The sequence below is a fragment of the Drosophila pseudoobscura genome, chromosome 2, assembly GCF_009870125.1.
Source record: "Drosophila pseudoobscura strain MV-25-SWS-2005 chromosome 2, UCI_Dpse_MV25, whole genome shotgun sequence".
In the NCBI taxonomy this organism is placed as follows: Eukaryota; Metazoa; Arthropoda; class Insecta; order Diptera; family Drosophilidae; genus Drosophila; species Drosophila pseudoobscura.
This window is the reverse complement of record NC_046679.1, coordinates 20,653,099-20,670,474: the sequence shown is the minus strand read 5'-3', so window position 1 is coordinate 20,670,474 and position 17,376 is coordinate 20,653,099. Positions and strand designations below refer to the sequence as shown.

Sequence of the window (17,376 nt, the reverse complement as noted above, 5' to 3'; positions counted from 1 at the left end):
GGGCTGCTTTGTTACTTTGTAGCCGGGCCAACACACACAAATTGGTTAATTGACACAATGCTTCTATGGCTAAGCAATTTATACCCTACTTTTTGATGGGAAGGTATATGGGTTTCCTTGATAAGAGTGTCCTCTTTCATTCTTATATCATTTCTCATACTTTTCTCAGAGTATAGACCGTCAAAAAGAGCATCCCTCCTTCGTCTATCTTTAGTGAGAGCCACTTTCTTTTTAGTTCCAGTCTAGCGTGTTGGGCAATCAACAAGTTTTAGTTTGTGTGTGTGTGTGTGCTTCTCTGTGTATTTTGTGTGGCTGTCGCAAATGCAAATTAATTAACGGCTGCGGCTGGCGCTTTAATTGCGGGTCCGGCTCCGACTCCGACAACATGGCGTATGCGTGATGGCCCCCGCCTGGGTTCCCTTGCGATCCGGTTTCCGATAATTGAATTTCAACGGGTGTTCGCATGCGTTCAACATGATGATGCAGCTGTGTGTGGACGGAGTATCGGTCTCGTCTGCTGCTGCTGGAGCCTCCAATTTGCCACAAGCGCCGCCTTTTCGATATGAGTTATGGCCCACAGAACGCAAGTTGCAGCCAATGGGTTTCCATGTTCTGTGCGCTCTCTGGCAGTGCGTAAATTTGTCCCCTAAAATATGCTCTGTTCTTGTGGTGGCTGCTGTCGTTTTGGTTTTGCTCTTTTGCTCTTTTTTCCTCTGTGCCTTTTGGCCAATATTAACCCTGGAGTCAAAGTCTTGAGACATAAATCATTTAAATCACTGAAACCTGCAGCCTGCCTGCCATGCATGGCATGCCATGAAATGGCCTGGCCTGGCCTTCCCCCCATTGAGGTCCTTGGCAGCTCTATTCTATGGCAGAGACATTAAATAAATCGCCTGCCTGCCAAATGTTTCACATACGAATTTGCCTAAGGAACGGCAACACTCCTTGTATTTTTGGCCAAAAGTTTTGCATTTTGTCTTGCTGGCCGTCAAAGTTTCCACCTTTTTTTGGGGGATGGGTGTCCCATTCCAAATTCTTGTCAACTCCATGTGTAGCCCTCGGGGGGCATTACATACAGGTGGCGACATATGCTCTGTGTCACATAGTTCCATTCAATATTGTATGGTATGTACATTTATTTCCCTTATTTATGCATAAGCTCTGGGCTCTGGGCATATATCATTCATGGAAAGTGTTTTGCTAGTCAATTGAGCTTTGGGGATACATACTCGTATATTTCATGGCAGTTGCTTCGAAATTGATGAAATGATTACTGGGTATTAGGAGGCAATTGCACGAACGATTATGTGCCCGTCGATGGGGAAAACGAATGAAGTGGAAATGTGGCCTTAAGTTAAAGATCTACAACAATTGAGGTGGAATAGAGATCTTTTATCTGCATAATGTTAAATGACCCAAAACTTATACCTTTATGAGTAGAACTTTGGTAGAAAAATGTATCTGTAGAGCAGCTTTGAAATATAATAAAATTGAACACATAAATGGGCTCCAAAGGCCATCAAAAACCAGAGAGAATGTCTCTGATAAAAGGCCCCAACTGATTCACCTTTAATCATATGGTTTTTGTTCTGTTTCCTTAATATTTTACCTAATTTCCCTTCAAGCCATTGTCTATCACTGCCATCGATTCCATCAATAAGAGAAAAAACCAGAGACAAAAACGAAATGATATCCGGGGACTCAAAGGACTCTGGGAGGACCGAAGGATGCGCAGTGCCTTAATTGAAACCGTTTAAATTGCAATTAATCACTCAATGGCGAGGATGGGCACGAATGTTGCACAGTTGTTGCCGAGTGCCGCAACGAATGCCCCACACACACTCACAGACACCACAGCGGGGGAGCTATAGATGGAGGATGGTGGCTTGGTGGGACTTGGTGGGGCATCGGCATCTGCCTGAGAATTACTGTCACCGCAGAGTGACTAATTTTTATCCTTTTTTTTGTGCTTCTGCCTTTGTTTTAATTCGTGGAAGCCACTCTGTGATGCCGAAGTAGCAGCCACAATCCCCACAATCCAGACACAGCGGCAGCGGCGGTAACTGTTTAATCGCTTTCGACATGCAGATTTAAGTTTGTGGTGGGTTTTTCTGGGAGGTGGGGCCGGACCGCTTTGATAAGTGAAAATATTGGGCGACAACCACCGCATGGGACGGATGAGGATATGGCCAGAGCGGTGTGCCATGGACCCAGCCCAGAGGAGGAAGATGGGGGGAAGAACACCCGATAACAACAACCCCAAACCCAAACGAGAACCAAACTCCGCCGGACGCACGCACCGGATACGGATAAAGGAAGGTGTGTGGGCTCCTGCCTCTGCTTCTGGCTAGAGTTCCTTCTTTTTTTTTTGTAAGTGGAAATAAATTAAAAATGGGTGGCATCCTCCTTCTGGTTGCTGCTGCTGCGCGTCTCGACTGCGTCTGCCACACGCCGTCGACGACGTTGCCAGCTTTTGGCTTCAGCTTCCAGGCTTCTGGCTTTCGGGTAGGTAAAACTTTTGGATAAAACAGTTGAACTTCAAAATGTGAATTTGATTAGGATATTTGCATAAAATTCTGTTTCTGCGCCAAGTACACTCCTGCCAGATCCCCCTCCACCACCCTGCACCCTCCACTCTGCACCCACAACCCTCCCCGAGAAAGTCAGCCATAAAAAATCCCCAAGAACATAAGCTATGCAATGGCTGGAAGGAGGGAGGTGCGCTGTAAGGACTACGAACAGGCGCTTGAGAGCCAAGTTGTAGCGTATGTTCGCTGCCGGAAACGGAAGTATATAAGTCAACCTAGATTTGGTTTAGTAGCAGCTATCCTGATACCAAGGACAAATGGCCTTTCAGTCGGCAAAACTTGTCGAAAAGCGTTCGCTCTCGAAAATCGCTTTAAGAAAAGCGAAATTTAAATATTCCAAGCGCTCCAATAAGGAAGGTGAAAAGAGTGTCTTAAAAAGGAGAGTATCCTTAAAGTTTTACGACTTTTAAATGTACATAAAAAAAGTAAATGATGCGAAGTCGGGCAGGTCTTGGGGCCTGCCCCAGTTTTCAAGGAAAAGATGTTCATGTTTGGTCATAATTCTTAGATCTTAGAATTTGCAGCCTGCAAATGTGATTGTCCTCCAAACAGATCTTTCTATTAAATTTTCCTTATATTCTTTCTTTGTAAAATGATATATAAATCAAATACAAAATGATCCTTAATTAGAGGTAGAGTTTTCTCAGGTCAAACCCTTTCCAAGGATCTGACAATGGAAATGTGTCTTTGACTTACTTTTATTCCCCCATGAAGTGCTTACAAAACTCCTCCTGCAATCAATGATCCTTGATTTCCAGACAATCCCTCAGAACTCTACATTTTATGCTACTACTATCTGCAATGAATACAATCTAAATGACTCTTTTATCTTCCAAGTCCTTGGGTTGGACATATCCTTATGCAATAATCTCTTCTGATGGTGCACGTTCCCCTTTTGCTAATGTTCTATTATCTCCTCGTCATCTCTGCCTCATAAACTCTCCCTTTCAAGACGATTCCGCGCCCTCCCATGCCACCACAGGAGTCTTGGCCACAATTAGTCTCTTGTCCCATAACTGCAGCTAATAGTTTCGTAAATAGTTTTTGGCCAATATTTACATGAGTTTGCCTCCGTCTACTGTTTGCTGTTCTTTCTTTTTGTCTTCTGCTACCATTGTGAAAATATTTGTCTTCAAATTGTGGCCCATTGTCTCTTGGCCGCTGACGAGAAGAGGCATCGGCATCGGCCCTCTCGCTGAGCGTACGCATCCGCTGCTGCTGCTGCTGTCCGCGAGCCATCGTTGACGTGCGTCTGTCTCATCCTCTGGTGTTTTTTTTAAGGTATTTCGTCTGGCAGTCTGTCTCTTAGTTTTTATCTCTTTCTGTCTCTTAGTTTCTGTCTTTTTCTGCCCTTAGTTTCTGTCTTTTTCTGCCCTTAGTTTCTGTCTTTTTCTGGCTCACAGTAATACCTCTCTATGTGCCTTACAAAACGTGTTCATTACAATCCTCCGTTTGTTAGAGCGCTGCTGCTGCCGCTGCTGTTGCCGTTGCTGCTGCTGCCGCTGCTGCTGCCTTTGCCGCCGATCGGCCAAATGTGTCAGAGCTGAAACGTCATGATTAATGATGCAAACATGTGGGCCCTGGTCGTCCGTCTCCGTCTCCGACTCCGACTCAGAGCCGTAGTAGACATCGCCCCGGACTCGACTCGGAGACGACTCGGCTCAGAGACAACGATGAATGCGTTTACGAGGGCAGAGACAAAAACAGCCCGGGGATAGGGCAGGGCTTGGGATGGGTCTGGGGTCTGGGGTCCGGTCTCTGCTCTCTGGGTCCGAGGTCTCTGGTCATGGGAATGGGAATGGGGAATCGGTACAATTTTATCAAGGTAAATTAGAAGACGAGACCAAAAACACGAGCACAGCACCCAAAATGTAAACATCGAACACTCTCTGAACATTAGGCGAAATTAGAAATTAATCCTGCCACTGCTGCAATCGAGGGGGAACGGGAACGATAGCGGGAACCCACAGTTGCAGAGGGAGTGGAGAGTGTGTCTCTGAAGGTCTCTTCTGCATGGGGGAGTGTTTTTTTTTTTGTTGGTTGGTTGTCTGGAGGCGGAACTTTAGAGGTCAGGGCAAAATTAATGGTAAATCCTCATGACGGACAAGCTGGCGCGTAGTCGTCATAGATGATCTATTCGTTGAGGTTGTTGGAAAATGTAAAAGAACAATTGAGGAAGTCTCAAATTATATTGTTGGACAAAAGGATATGTACAAACATTAAATTTAATGTGGGGAAAAGTTTAACCATTAAAAAAAACTATTAAAATAAAAGATAAGAAGAAACGTATGAGAAGAGTTCTTATAAGAAAAAGTCTTTGAAGAGTAGGAAAGTTGAGACATATTTTGGTGGGATGTTTCTATCTATACTTTTAATATTTTTCTTAATTTATTTTATTACTCATGGAGTTATAGTTTTTTGAATTAAACAAGTGATCTTGTTACGGAAATATGTTCTTGATTTTTTTATATATATAATCTTTAAAATAAACTTCAACCAAGAAGCGAATTTTTTGCAGAATTTTTAACAACTTTTGTATTCTATTTTACATATTGCAAAAATACAAAATCCTCTTTCTACACAACAAAAATTAAAAAAATACGTTTTTTTAATCTAATTGTTTTTTTATATTTATCAAAATAAATTATGAAATTTAAGAATTTAATTTTTTCCCTGATTTTAAATACAGTCCCTTAAAAGTGATAGATTCTCTAATTTCTATAAATATTTCATGAATAATGCAAGGCGAAGTCTTTATGCTATCTCTAAGCCCCGCAAAATTTTGTAGGAAATTAAGAGACACTCTCCACTGTCCAAATTCTAGCGTATATTTTTGTCGAGTCTTCAGAATTGTTCGGTTTTCCATGTACTTTATAGTCCTCTATGTATTTACTATATGTATTGTATAAGCCTTGCATATCCTATGGCTTTTTGTGTGTTCGTGTTGGCTCGTTGTGTTTGCATTAGAATCCTTCTGTGAGGTAACCAACCAACCGACAAGCAGCCAGCCAATAACCACACGACAATGCCCTGACCTCAACGTCAGTCCTTACACAAACACACAAGGACACACGTTCCTGGCCAAGCGAATGGTTACCGTTTTGCGGCTGGGAGGGAGGAGCGGGTGGAGGGAGGAGGTCACTCTACAGTGGTGGTGGTTTGCATGGTGCGGGACTGGTGTGTGTGTGGGGCAACCGATACAATAATTGCTCTGGGGCCCCGGTCTTTGTTGCGGTCTTTTGCCGTGAATTATAAAAAAAATAACCAAAAGAAAAAACTACGAAAGAAAGAAGAAAAAAAGCACACGAACAAGAACCGGCTATATAAAAAAAAGCCGCCATGCCATAGCCAAAGCCATTCATTCATTCATGCTCGTGCATGTGCCGGTGGTTCAACACACAGATACACACTCGCACAGGGACACACACGGGGACAACGCGGGTACACAGGGGGGCCAAGTCATGCAATGGTCAGGAACCTCTGACATGTTCTTTTCGATCAGACAACGACCACCACCAGAAAGGCCACGAAAAAAGAACCCAAGAGAACTTCCAGAGAGGGAAAGAGAGAGAGAAATGGATGGGGGGAGGAAGGGCGGTGGTGGCCCAGTGTTTGTCATTGTGGGTATTCATGCAAGTGTTGCCCTTTCCATGTTTCAGCGTGTCTGTGTGTGTGTGTGTGTGGAGTACCTCAATCATGTAATTATTTCCTCCGCAACAACCGCCCCTCTACCAATACCACAAAAGCGGAAAGAGAGCGGAGGGAGAGCGAGTAGGTGAGTACTGGTCAGGGGAGAGAGCGTGTTTACAGGTACACTGACAAAAAAAGACACAAAATTAAGAAAAGAAAAAAATAAGGGGCTTAGGAAACCCTGGATATCCATATACCATGGGCAATAGACCTTGGCTTTTGATGAAACTTTGAATCTTCAATGAAATATTTTTGATTGAAGAGTATTTAAGAATAGACCGACTGTTTAAATGATATTAAATGGTATTTTCTACTAAGGCAAAGCTTTATTAAAGAGTAAAGCCATCGTCTTAGATACTTATTCATTTCATTGTCTGGCTTAAGAGTGAAACAAATATAACTATAATCCATCAAAATTTTAATTTAAGATATCTTTATATTATGTATTTAAAAACGTTGTGGGTGTGCGAAGCGTGTGAGCAGGGGGTTGAGAGGCGAGGCGAGTGCGTAGGGCCCTGGACCCTTAGTTTTCTAATATGAAGTGTATCTATGGGTTTACTAGCCATAAATATATATATGTACAAATATACCATAAGAAACGTGTCTATTCTCCAGAAATCATACTCATTTTCATCTTTTTTTCTGTCTGTAGAACTAAGCCCAAAAAATGGTAGCGTGTTTGGTTCAGCACTACCTTACTCCTCCTCCCCTGCTACTCTCCCCCCTTATAAGTAAACAGCAACAAAAAATGAAATAAGAATGGTCTACATATACATACATACATATATACTCATATACTTATATTTCTTCTATAGGTACATGTGTATTTATGTACCTCTCCTCAACCTTCAGTGTCTGCTGCCAGGCATTAAAAAACTTTTCGTGTTTTCGTTACTCAATTTAATTCAGGTAAAAATTTGTATGTTTTTTTACTCTCTCTACCTCGCTGTCTCTCTTTCGATTCTCAGTTTGTCTCTGTATCCCCTCCCCGTTCCCATTCCCATTCCCGAAGACCAGTCAGACTTAAACTTTGGTCACGAACATGAAAAAGCGACGTTTCCGCTGAAACCGTCTCCAAAATGGTCGTCCGCTTGATTGGTTCACTTTTTTTTTGTTTTCTTCTCTGTTTGGGTTCACTTTTTTTTCTCAGTTTGGGTCAACTCTAGATGATTTCGATACACAAAATGGTCGTCACAAAAAAACAAGCCCCTCAATATATTTTCACAGAATTGATATAGTTTTTTTCAAGGGAAATTATTATACAATTATTGAAATTTCATGAATTTCGTTTTGCGGTTTTTTGGCAGAGGTTTCTATAGGCTGGCAAAAATGTTTTTAATAACATTTAATCAGGGCTTTTGCGGTTTTTGAGGGATCTACTACTTGAAGTGAAGTTTCTGTATCCTACAGCGAATGCAAAATGTATCTTTGGTGCTTTTTTTTTTGGATATACTCGTACTTTCAAGCCAATTGGAATATGTTTTTGTTTTGTGGTTGAAAATATATTGTATTTTATGTTGCGCAATGGATGAGTAATTGTTTTGCTTTCTTGTAGGGGAAGTACTTACTTATGGAGTTATCACCTGAAATGGAGAATCAGAAAGGGAGTTTCGATTAGAAAATTACAAGAAATCATTTGCAAGGGATCTTTATAAAATACATATATATACATAAAGGATGTGCTTACAGGATCTATTTGGAGTATTTTTCATTGGTATATGATGAATATTTTCTTTAAATAAATACTGAGAAGGAAGTTCTGTATTTTCCAAGACTATTTCCCACCGAAAATAATTTAATTCAAATAAAAACTCTACCTTCTATCCCCCAAAAACTTATTCCATCTTTAACTGTTGGAATATCATAAGATAACTGCCAGACAAAATGCCAGTCATATTCATGAGCTTCCTTCCATATAGAAATGGGATTGTTCGCTGATTATCGAAACAAAAATATTTGCTAATCATGCAGATGGTGCCCCTTCTTCAGATGCTGCTGCTGCCACACGAAAATATCAAATATTGCTTATGAAACTGCATAAACTTGGGCTGCCCCAAGCCCCAAACCCCACTCGGAATTAAGTTCCCGGCCAGACGCTATTATTTCCGACAGCATGATTTTATTTGCCTTCCATCCACCCATCGACATCATCATCATCTTCATCATCATCCAACCCCTTAGCTTCCTTCCAATAATAGACTGCGGAGAGAGCCCGAACTTCTCTGAGACATCCTTGGAGTGGGGCTTTGGCTTCCCCTCTGTGTTTTTCCTATCGAAACTTCTCAATTAAGTACTGGGGGACCAGGAGGAAATTGTTTGGGGGTCCGCTTGACCGCTCGTTACGTGCTGCATGTGTCGACTGTGGCAACTTCCGCCTTCTCAAAAACTTTGAGGTTAATTATTTTCCACTTTTGAGCCAAACTAAACTTCAAAGAAAGAAAGTTTTGCTACATCCCACATGTGTATAGGGGATTCTTTATGGAGAGTTCTCTCTCTGCTGCAGCCCAAAAAAAAGATACATAAAGAATGCAGATACTTCGTTGCAACGCAGTCTGCTGCTGCCTTTACAGGTGACTGGAAACGATGTGGCAGGAGTCTTAAAATATTTACACACTTCAATGAATATTTAATGATATTTTTGGCATTAAACCAGTCTCCCATAAGTTTTCATAAAGTCCTTTAAAGGCTGCTTAAAAGGGACAAAAAATTGAATGGAGAATCGATAAGTATATGAAGAACTAAAGAACTTTTCTAGAGACAGAAACTAAAGAAAGGGATTGAATATTTAGGATCAGTTCAAAAATAACATTCAAACATTATACATTGATTCCAAAGTACCTCTTTAATAAAGTTCTATGCCGAATTCCAAGTCATGACCTGCCAATTTTTGAGCATAATTAGAGTACATCTTCATCCACAGTTCTGTGTTAATTCGACCTTTCTATCTATCTCCCCTTATTTTATAATTGAAATATCTTACGTGCCACTCCATTGAACAGCGCTTTCATTACGTTCTAGACTTTCCCTGGTTCCACCTCAAAACACTTTCTAATCATACTCAGAGACCATTTACCTAATTGAAAAGAATGTTGGGAAAGAGATCCGTCCATCCATCTATAGGTGAATATTTTTGCAGTTTAAACTTCGGATTGAAGGCAACGCCTTGGACAGTTTTGTTTTGGGAGAGTGTTACCGTTTGGCCATTGCCATTCGTTTCATGACTGACAGCCGGGTAGGTGTGACCATGCTACTCATTCATTCTGACAGTTTTCCCACCCACTCTTGCACACGAAACGCAATTTGTTGGATTGTGGGCTGTGCCCCATCGAGAAAAGGTACAACCACCACCACCACTACGTCTCAAAAAGGGAGGGGCAAGGGCAGGGGCACACGAGGCAGCAGGCAGGCAGGCAGTCAGGTTTTGGAGGCTTGTGGCGCCAAAAAGCATTTCTCGCAGGTCGCAAGTCGCGTGTCTTTTTGGCTCAGTTCTTTCTTTTTCTTTCTCTGGTATATTTTTTTTGTTTTTTGGGATTCTTGCAACTAATTTTCATTTCCAGCAGAGTGCACCTTTCGCCAGCAGACAATATAGAGAGGCTAGAGAGCAGTGGATGGGGCTGGAAAGTGAAGGAAAATCTTATTAAAAAGTGAACAGAGTGCGATAAAATTGAATTTGCATTCAAAAGCCATTAACCGCAGCAGTCACTCAGTCCTGCCTCTCCCCCAAAAACCTACTCTCCCACTCTCCCCCTCTTTAGTCTGTCTTTTTGGCGTTGAATTAAAAATAAGAAGTGGAAAATCCTTGAACCGCAGCTTTAATGGAAAAAGCAAATTATTATTTCAAGCACATTTTTGGTGCCGATATTTTTGCATTGTTGTGACATCTGTGGGGCCATAAAATACCATCCATACATACGTGATATATACGCCAGATATATCCAATAATTATTCTAGATATCACTCGACTGGAAAAATATTATTTTAATTGCATATCAATTTCACGCTCTTTAGGCCCCCTCCAGCGAAGCAACAAATTGTTCGAAAAATCATTTGGCCAATGATCTGAACGATGGCTCCCACTTTTTCACCTTTCCACCTGCCTTCCCTCACCCATTTTGGCCACCCAAAACCCACTCATCATATTAAAGCTAAACGATTTTGGGCTGCCCCCATTATAAGGCTCAGGGAACCATGGACCCCAAGCCCATCCCCTCCTCTTTATTGGTTCACGATTGTCCCACTTATTGCTGATATTTTTATGGCATGTTACATCTATCACGTTCCATTTGTCCACGTCCATGGTGTCCATGGGTGTATGTGAATTTTAATTAATAACTCCAAAAAGAGTTGTAATTACCAACGAACAAAACGTATACCTATTTCGGTTCGTGTTTTCTGTGTGTGTGTTTGTGTGGATTTACATTTATGTTACAGACATTCAATAATTGCAGTTTATTATTCAAAGCGAAGTATTCGTTTGGTGGCACCTGTCTGTGGCATTTTGATTGTTTGTGGAGTTAAATATATAACTTCAGGAATTTTTAATACGTTTTTGGAAATATTTTAAGGGAAATATTAAATGCAAGTCAAAGAAAGGCCTGGAAACCTATGCAAAATAAAAAAAAAAATAGCATTTAAAATGTATTTTAACCACATTTCCATCTGATTATATTATTTGATAGCCTTCAAAACAAGTATTCAAAAAGTAAGAGCTCTCTTAAAGCCTCTTACCAGCTCTTGTTAGGTCAAATCTACATTAAAATAGTCCCAAAATGCACCTTAAAGCCTTAAGTCCTGTCCAATCGATCAATCGATCAAGCATCTGATGCAAGATTGACATAATTATTGCTCTCTTGGATTGCTTTCGCTCGTCGCATGTCAATTAAAATCACGATTTTCAATGCAAATCAATCAAAGACTTCTGGACTTCAGAAACAACAATTGATGTATGGGCTCAGAGAATGAGAGATTTCGTATTCGTTTTTTTGGCAAACATGTCAGACCGTTTACAGATGACAAATTCATTTTTAACACGACACAAAAGTGAAAACCGAACCAGGGAGAGATACAGATACATAAAGAGGGGGATACTATATGCTCTGGCTTAATCATCAGCAATGAGACATTGCATTGCAGGATGCCCAAAGAGAGAGAGAGACGCTTATGTGATATGTCTGACATTTGACTGCTCTCCTCCTTCGTCTATCTGTGTATCTTGTATCTGTAACATGTGCATTCTATTCGTAGCATATACTCGTATCAAAAATTAAAGATTCCCTTGCTAGACTCCTGTTAAACGGAAGCTTAGCCTCTAACAAAAAAAGGTCAAGTCCAAAATGATGGATGATGCCTTGACACTCACCGACACACACAAACCTCACTCTCTCACACACAGATACAACACTCACTCACACAGTGATATGTACATCTGCAGCAGCATCCCCAAGTGACAGCTTTTTGCTCCGTTCCGCCCTTTTTCGGGGTTGGTTGCCAAAGAGCAACTTCTTCTTGGAATACACTTCCACAAAAACCTTATCACTCAGGTAATATCCGCTTTCGAGACTTGGTCTATCCATAATTTTCGTTTATCATCGCAGCGAAATCCCATAAATAATAACCGTTAACACAGTGCTCAACAAGCCACAAATTAAAAACTACAAGAACCACTAAAAAATGTGTTTCGAACATTCTTGGGAAAATTTACGACCAACGGAATCACGTGTCAACCACGCGCGCCACACCCCAACCCCAACCCCAACCCCCACCCCAAAACAACCTCTCACCTCTCTCGAAAACGAAACCCAAACTCAAACCGAATCCTTGAGGATGAGGCTGGAACCCCTCCTCTATGTTTCCAGGGGCTTCCGCAGCTGTAGATATGATGCATGACTCGACGGAAAGCGGTGTGTCGTCGCCGACGTCGTCCTCTCAAGGATATTCCCATTCACGTGCTAAGCGTATGCGAAATTTTAAATCTGTTTGCCACCGAATGAATCCGTATCCGTTTGGTGAATTTGAATAAGGAATGAAATCCTTACTGTGGAAAGTCAACAGGCACAGGCACAGGCACAGGCACACAATGAGAGAGAAAGAGAGGCAGAGGCGATGACAACACACATAAAATCCATTTTCCACACAAACATTAGTTTTATTTAAATCAGAGACACAGACACACACACACACACACCGCCTGTAGGGGTTAACCGGGGGTTATCCAGGGGTTACGACGTTATCACATGTGAGAGCGTGTGTGTGTGTGTGTCCGTGTTTCCTCCTGCCAGTGGCTGTTTGTGTCCTTGTTGACTTTTCACGCTCTTTTAAACGCCGTTAAATATTTTTCAGTTTATTGCCTGTTGTTCTTGTGGCTGCTGCCTTCTGGGGGAAGACCTTTTTGTCTGAGTTTAACGTTAATCAGAGATTTAAACTAGGTCTTCATATGAGATATATTTATAATAAATTAATGCCTTTTGGGGTGCGATTTTCGGGTGGTGATGTGTCATAAGAGTACAGGAAATAACTTGAATGGAAAATGAATCTGTTTTGAATGTGGGATATCTTAATTAAAGAAGGATATTTATGAACACGTTATGGAATATCTTATAACTTTTTTGGGATCATATGAAAGTTTAATGCGTAAAACTTACGGATATTTGGGGATCTTCAGGGTGATCTTAAAGTCCTCGAAACAGAGCTATATTTTGGCTATTGCTAGAGGATATTTCTTTGACTTTGAAAATTGTCTCCCCCTTTGTTTTAGGAGCATTCTCCCTTAAGAAATATTGCTCTACAAAAAAGCTCTATTCTGTAGATGATTTCACATACTAATTTATAGATCGTTTAACTCTAAGAAAGAATCATTCTTGAACTATATTAAGCATTCTACTAATTCGCAGACTTCCGCAAAGTAAAGTCCCCTTTTTAAAAGCCACTATATTCCAGTAAACATGACGAAACTCAGAATATCAGTCGGTAAACACACGCCCAGCTAATCACCCAATACATGATATGATAATTTACGACAATTGGTGACAATCTTTCTTAATATTTCCACCATTTTATTTCGTATTTTCAGAGTCATTTGTCTTTGACAACACCCTTCGACTGGGCCTGGCACCGTAATTATAGTACTACTCTCCCGCTCATTGATAAGTTAAGACTGTAGTTTATGCAAAAACTTGATAATTTATTAATTTATTATAGTTGTTAGAGTGCACTGCAGCCCCCAAACAGAGTCATGCCACCTTTCGCTGCCACATCTATTGTCAGTGAAGTGGAATGAAATGCGATTAACTTTGCAGTTGAGTTATGGGAACTGGGTATCGGGTAATAAATATAGGTGTAGGTGTACTTCCCCCACTGCTGATGATACCATAGCCACTAATGCCAACAACTTAGCCAACAACACAAAGCCCTCTGCGTGATAAAGTCGCTAACAAGCAATTTTTATGGCCGAAAAATCCAATTCAAATGTTTACAAATCGTTTAAACTGGGATCTGCAATGAGGCTGAGTCTCTGAGGCACTCTCCCTCTCGTCTCCAAAGTAAAAAAAGACATAAAAATAAATCGCGTACAAATTGAAAATAATTTCAGATTTGATTTTCTTCTTTCAGGGCAAGAGAAGAGCAAAAACTGGACAGAGAGATATCTTCTTTAGGGAAATTTGCGGACAGGCGGGTCAACCGCCATGGCGGGGGGTGGGTAGTCCTTGTTCTCTCCAGGAACAAGGACTAGGAGTGGGGGCCCTTCCATTCCACTAAGTACACAGAGAATGGAGCGTAAAAAATTTTTATCGTCGCGGTTTTTACGGAATGTGATCCACGGCGATTAAGTGCGCGGCTTTTGTGTCATTGTCATGCCCATCCGACGTTCTCGGGGGGGTTTCGTTTGGGGGTGTGGCAGGTCCAGAGCGAGCGATTGCGGTTGCGGTGGGAGTCGGTCTTCTCCAGCAGTTTATTTGCAGGGAGTCCATGTCCATCCCCTCTCACTCTCCGCCCCCTCATAATGTATTCAAATTTTTACCAAAAGGCAAAGGCGAGGCCAGAGTGTCAGTGCATTCATTTCATAAAATGCTTTTCTCTCATACACTTTTCTCCCCTTCCTTCTCGCTTTTCCTTTTTTGCTTTTTTTTTGTGCTGGTGAGTTTTCCGGTTTTTTTAATTTAATCGTGAGCAAATATTTTATTTTTCACTGGAACGCTTTTAGCTAAATGAGTGGGAAATAAAATTAAATCGATATTGGTTGACGTTAAACAAACTTTTTTCCTTTTTCCTCGGGAAATCGGCAACCAAATGACCAATTTTAGAGGGAAATTAAAGGACAAAATGGAGCGTAGACGATGGCCCGGGAATTGTTGCCCTAAGATTGGTTATTAAGGTTTATATTTCAATTGGAAATTCCTCTCTCATTCTTAAGTTTTTTCCTCTATCCGCAGCAGTTGCTGGCAAGTGCCTGCACCACTGCCACATTAATGTTTATAATTCCCTGATAAATTTCGCCCTCTTTGCGCTTTAAAAAATAATGACAAATCAGTTTGTAGATAATGTAAAAAGCCAGCGAAAAAAATTGCCTAAAAAAATAATAATCTTAAAATTTACTTTGGGCCAGCCGCCGCCGACGCCGGCGGCCTTCGAGCTTAACTAATTGTAACAGATTTTTTTCCACACAGTCATGCTGGAGAGGGGAAAACCGAAAGAAAACCCCAGGAAAAAGCCAAAGAAAAATATGGAAAAAACCCTTTGGGGCGTAAACGTCTGCCCGGCATTATCCTGGCATGAGTCCTGCGGTCTCTGCCAATTAGAACCCTTTTGTTGTCTCCGGCCGCAAGACGCTGTGTGCACTTATCTCCATAATAAAGTCGTAACAATTAATTGAAGGCGACCCGAAAAATCCCCAAAAGATCCACAACTGAGGTGAAAGATAGAAATCCTGAGACACAGCCCATGGAGATTTTTCATCGTTTGACGCGTAATTAGTCCACCAAAAAATTATTTGACGAGCCTCGATTAATTTAATGCTCGGTGACATGAATTTCAAGTTCAATGCAGTCGGTTTTACCTTTTCTGCAAAGGAGGAGGCGGTGGCACTTATCTGCTGGGAGTTTTGTGGTTTAATGGATCTAAATGGGGCTTGTGAGGGAAGAGGAGCTCTAAAAGGGGTTGACGGGATATATTTTGATGGGTTTATCTGCGATTAGCTTTGTTTGTGAAGTAAGCAGATTCATTTTATGAAAGGTATAACATTTAGTGATCACTTTTTATATAAAATAGACGTAAAGTTTATCGAAAACTTGCCTTTAAAGAAAATGGGAGATAAAGAAGGGTTTGACGGAATGGGTTTTGAAGCGTTTATCTGAGATATGCTCTGTTTTTAAAGATAGTTGATTGTTTGTATGATCAATAAGTGATCATTTTCTAAGCGAAACTTTCATAAGTTTATCGCAAAGTATCGATATTTGGTCGATATCGTATCTTAAACCACATATCGTTTGGCTAGTTTCAATATTTGTATATAAACGGACGTAGTTATCAAACAAATTATTGAGTTAATTCACTATTTTCCTAATCCTAATTATTTATCGACTAACGATCGCCTCAAAAAGGCCAGCATGTAATTTTATAGTTGCCTAAATCATTCCCCTTGATTTACTCGATTTTTGAGAGACCTTCCTTTCAATTTGCACCATCGAAAGTCTATTAATGTCAACCACACAATTATTCTCAATCGATAACTAAATAAATCTTTCAGAAACCCTTTCCCGCCACCCCCGATGGCTTTGATATGGGAATCTGTTCAAATTTCCCTGCGAGATCTGCATATCTGAAATTGATATGGATTCCCCTTGGATTTCGCACCGGATTCGTTTTGCGAATGAATTCGAGTGTAAAGGTTAAAATTATAAATGTGCAAATGACTCATCATAAATAAAATTAATAAAAGGCAACGCGCGCCGCGACTCTGAGTGAGAGAGAAGGGGAGAGAAAGACGAGACCTTCATTGAGAAAAAGCACAACGCATCAACATAAATATTATGATAAATGGTTTGTTATAATCGTAATCCTCGGGGGGTAAGTTTCCAGTCGTGCCGCACGCATTTTTTATGCCCCGAACGAACCCCTGAACCATTTCGAACGTAACCTCAACCAGGAGTCAGGATGAACTGCTTTTGGTCCTGGCGCAACATATGGTCGATGGGTGGAGTGGATTGGAGTGTAGCAGTGGAGTGGAGTGGAGTGGATGATACAGATGGCGCTGCCAATGGATTGCCGCCTTTCAATAGCCTGGACCGGGGCCCCAAACAAAGTCAAATTGTTTTTTATTGGTTTCCCCCCACTCCCCCGCCAGTAGATCCCGCATATCTTTCTCCTTTCCTTCCCAAAGAAGCCATGAAGTATCTCGCAGATACTTGACGCTAAAAACTTGAACATGTTGCACGACAATTACAAACTTTTCCTTGCAGTTCATTACGCCTAATTAACACTTGCCACAAATTTTATTGTTTCCACTCATTCGAGTGGCGCGTACAGCAGAATTTTTGGTGGCAGACACAATCATCATTCTCCTCTCCACATGGAATGGAGCTCATCCTCTGAAGAGTTCTACGCGGCACGCATTAAAATTCAGGATGCGTTGCAAACAATTTGTGGCAAACAATGAGTGCCCCCGTCGTAGAGGAAGCAGGAACAAGGCAACAAATTGTTATTCCAGGCGGCAGAAGGCATTTTGTGTTGGGGATTGCCATACGTTTTTGGTGAAAGGATGCATGTTAAAGGTTAAATTCGACTTTCAACTGTTGATTTGGGTGGTAAAAAGGGTTTCAAGGGATGGAGGTTTCATGGAAAGAGGTTTAAAGGTTGAAAGGAAGGTCCAAATTTTCAATTCAGAAATGATTTCCACTTCCTTTACTCCTTTACTCATTTCTCTAAGTAATGATCTTTACTTCAATCAAAAGCCGTTTCTCTGCAAAGATTTGCCTCCAGAGTCTCGTTTAGATCGTTTACCGTTTGACAAGGAATTAATTTGACAGCATTAACAAATTAAACTGTTCAACAAACACTCCACACACACACTCTCCAGAACCCAGCGGTGTGCTCTCTCCATCTC

At 41.2% G+C, this 17,376-nt stretch overlaps 1 protein-coding gene across 3 annotated transcripts in view; it reads right to left on the bottom strand.

Moving 5' to 3' along the window:
• pb (homeobox proposcipedia) overlaps nucleotides 1-17,376 on the bottom strand; it is a 35,099-nt gene that overhangs the window by 13,511 nt on the left and 4,212 nt on the right. For all 3 annotated transcript variants that reach the window (XM_015182221.2, XM_002137645.3, XM_003736652.3), the window contains exon 3: nucleotides 7,847-7,861. In XM_015182221.2, the coding sequence (XP_015037707.2) occupies nucleotides 7,847-7,861 (15 nt within the window). The remainder of the gene's footprint in view (nucleotides 1-7,846; nucleotides 7,862-17,376) is intronic.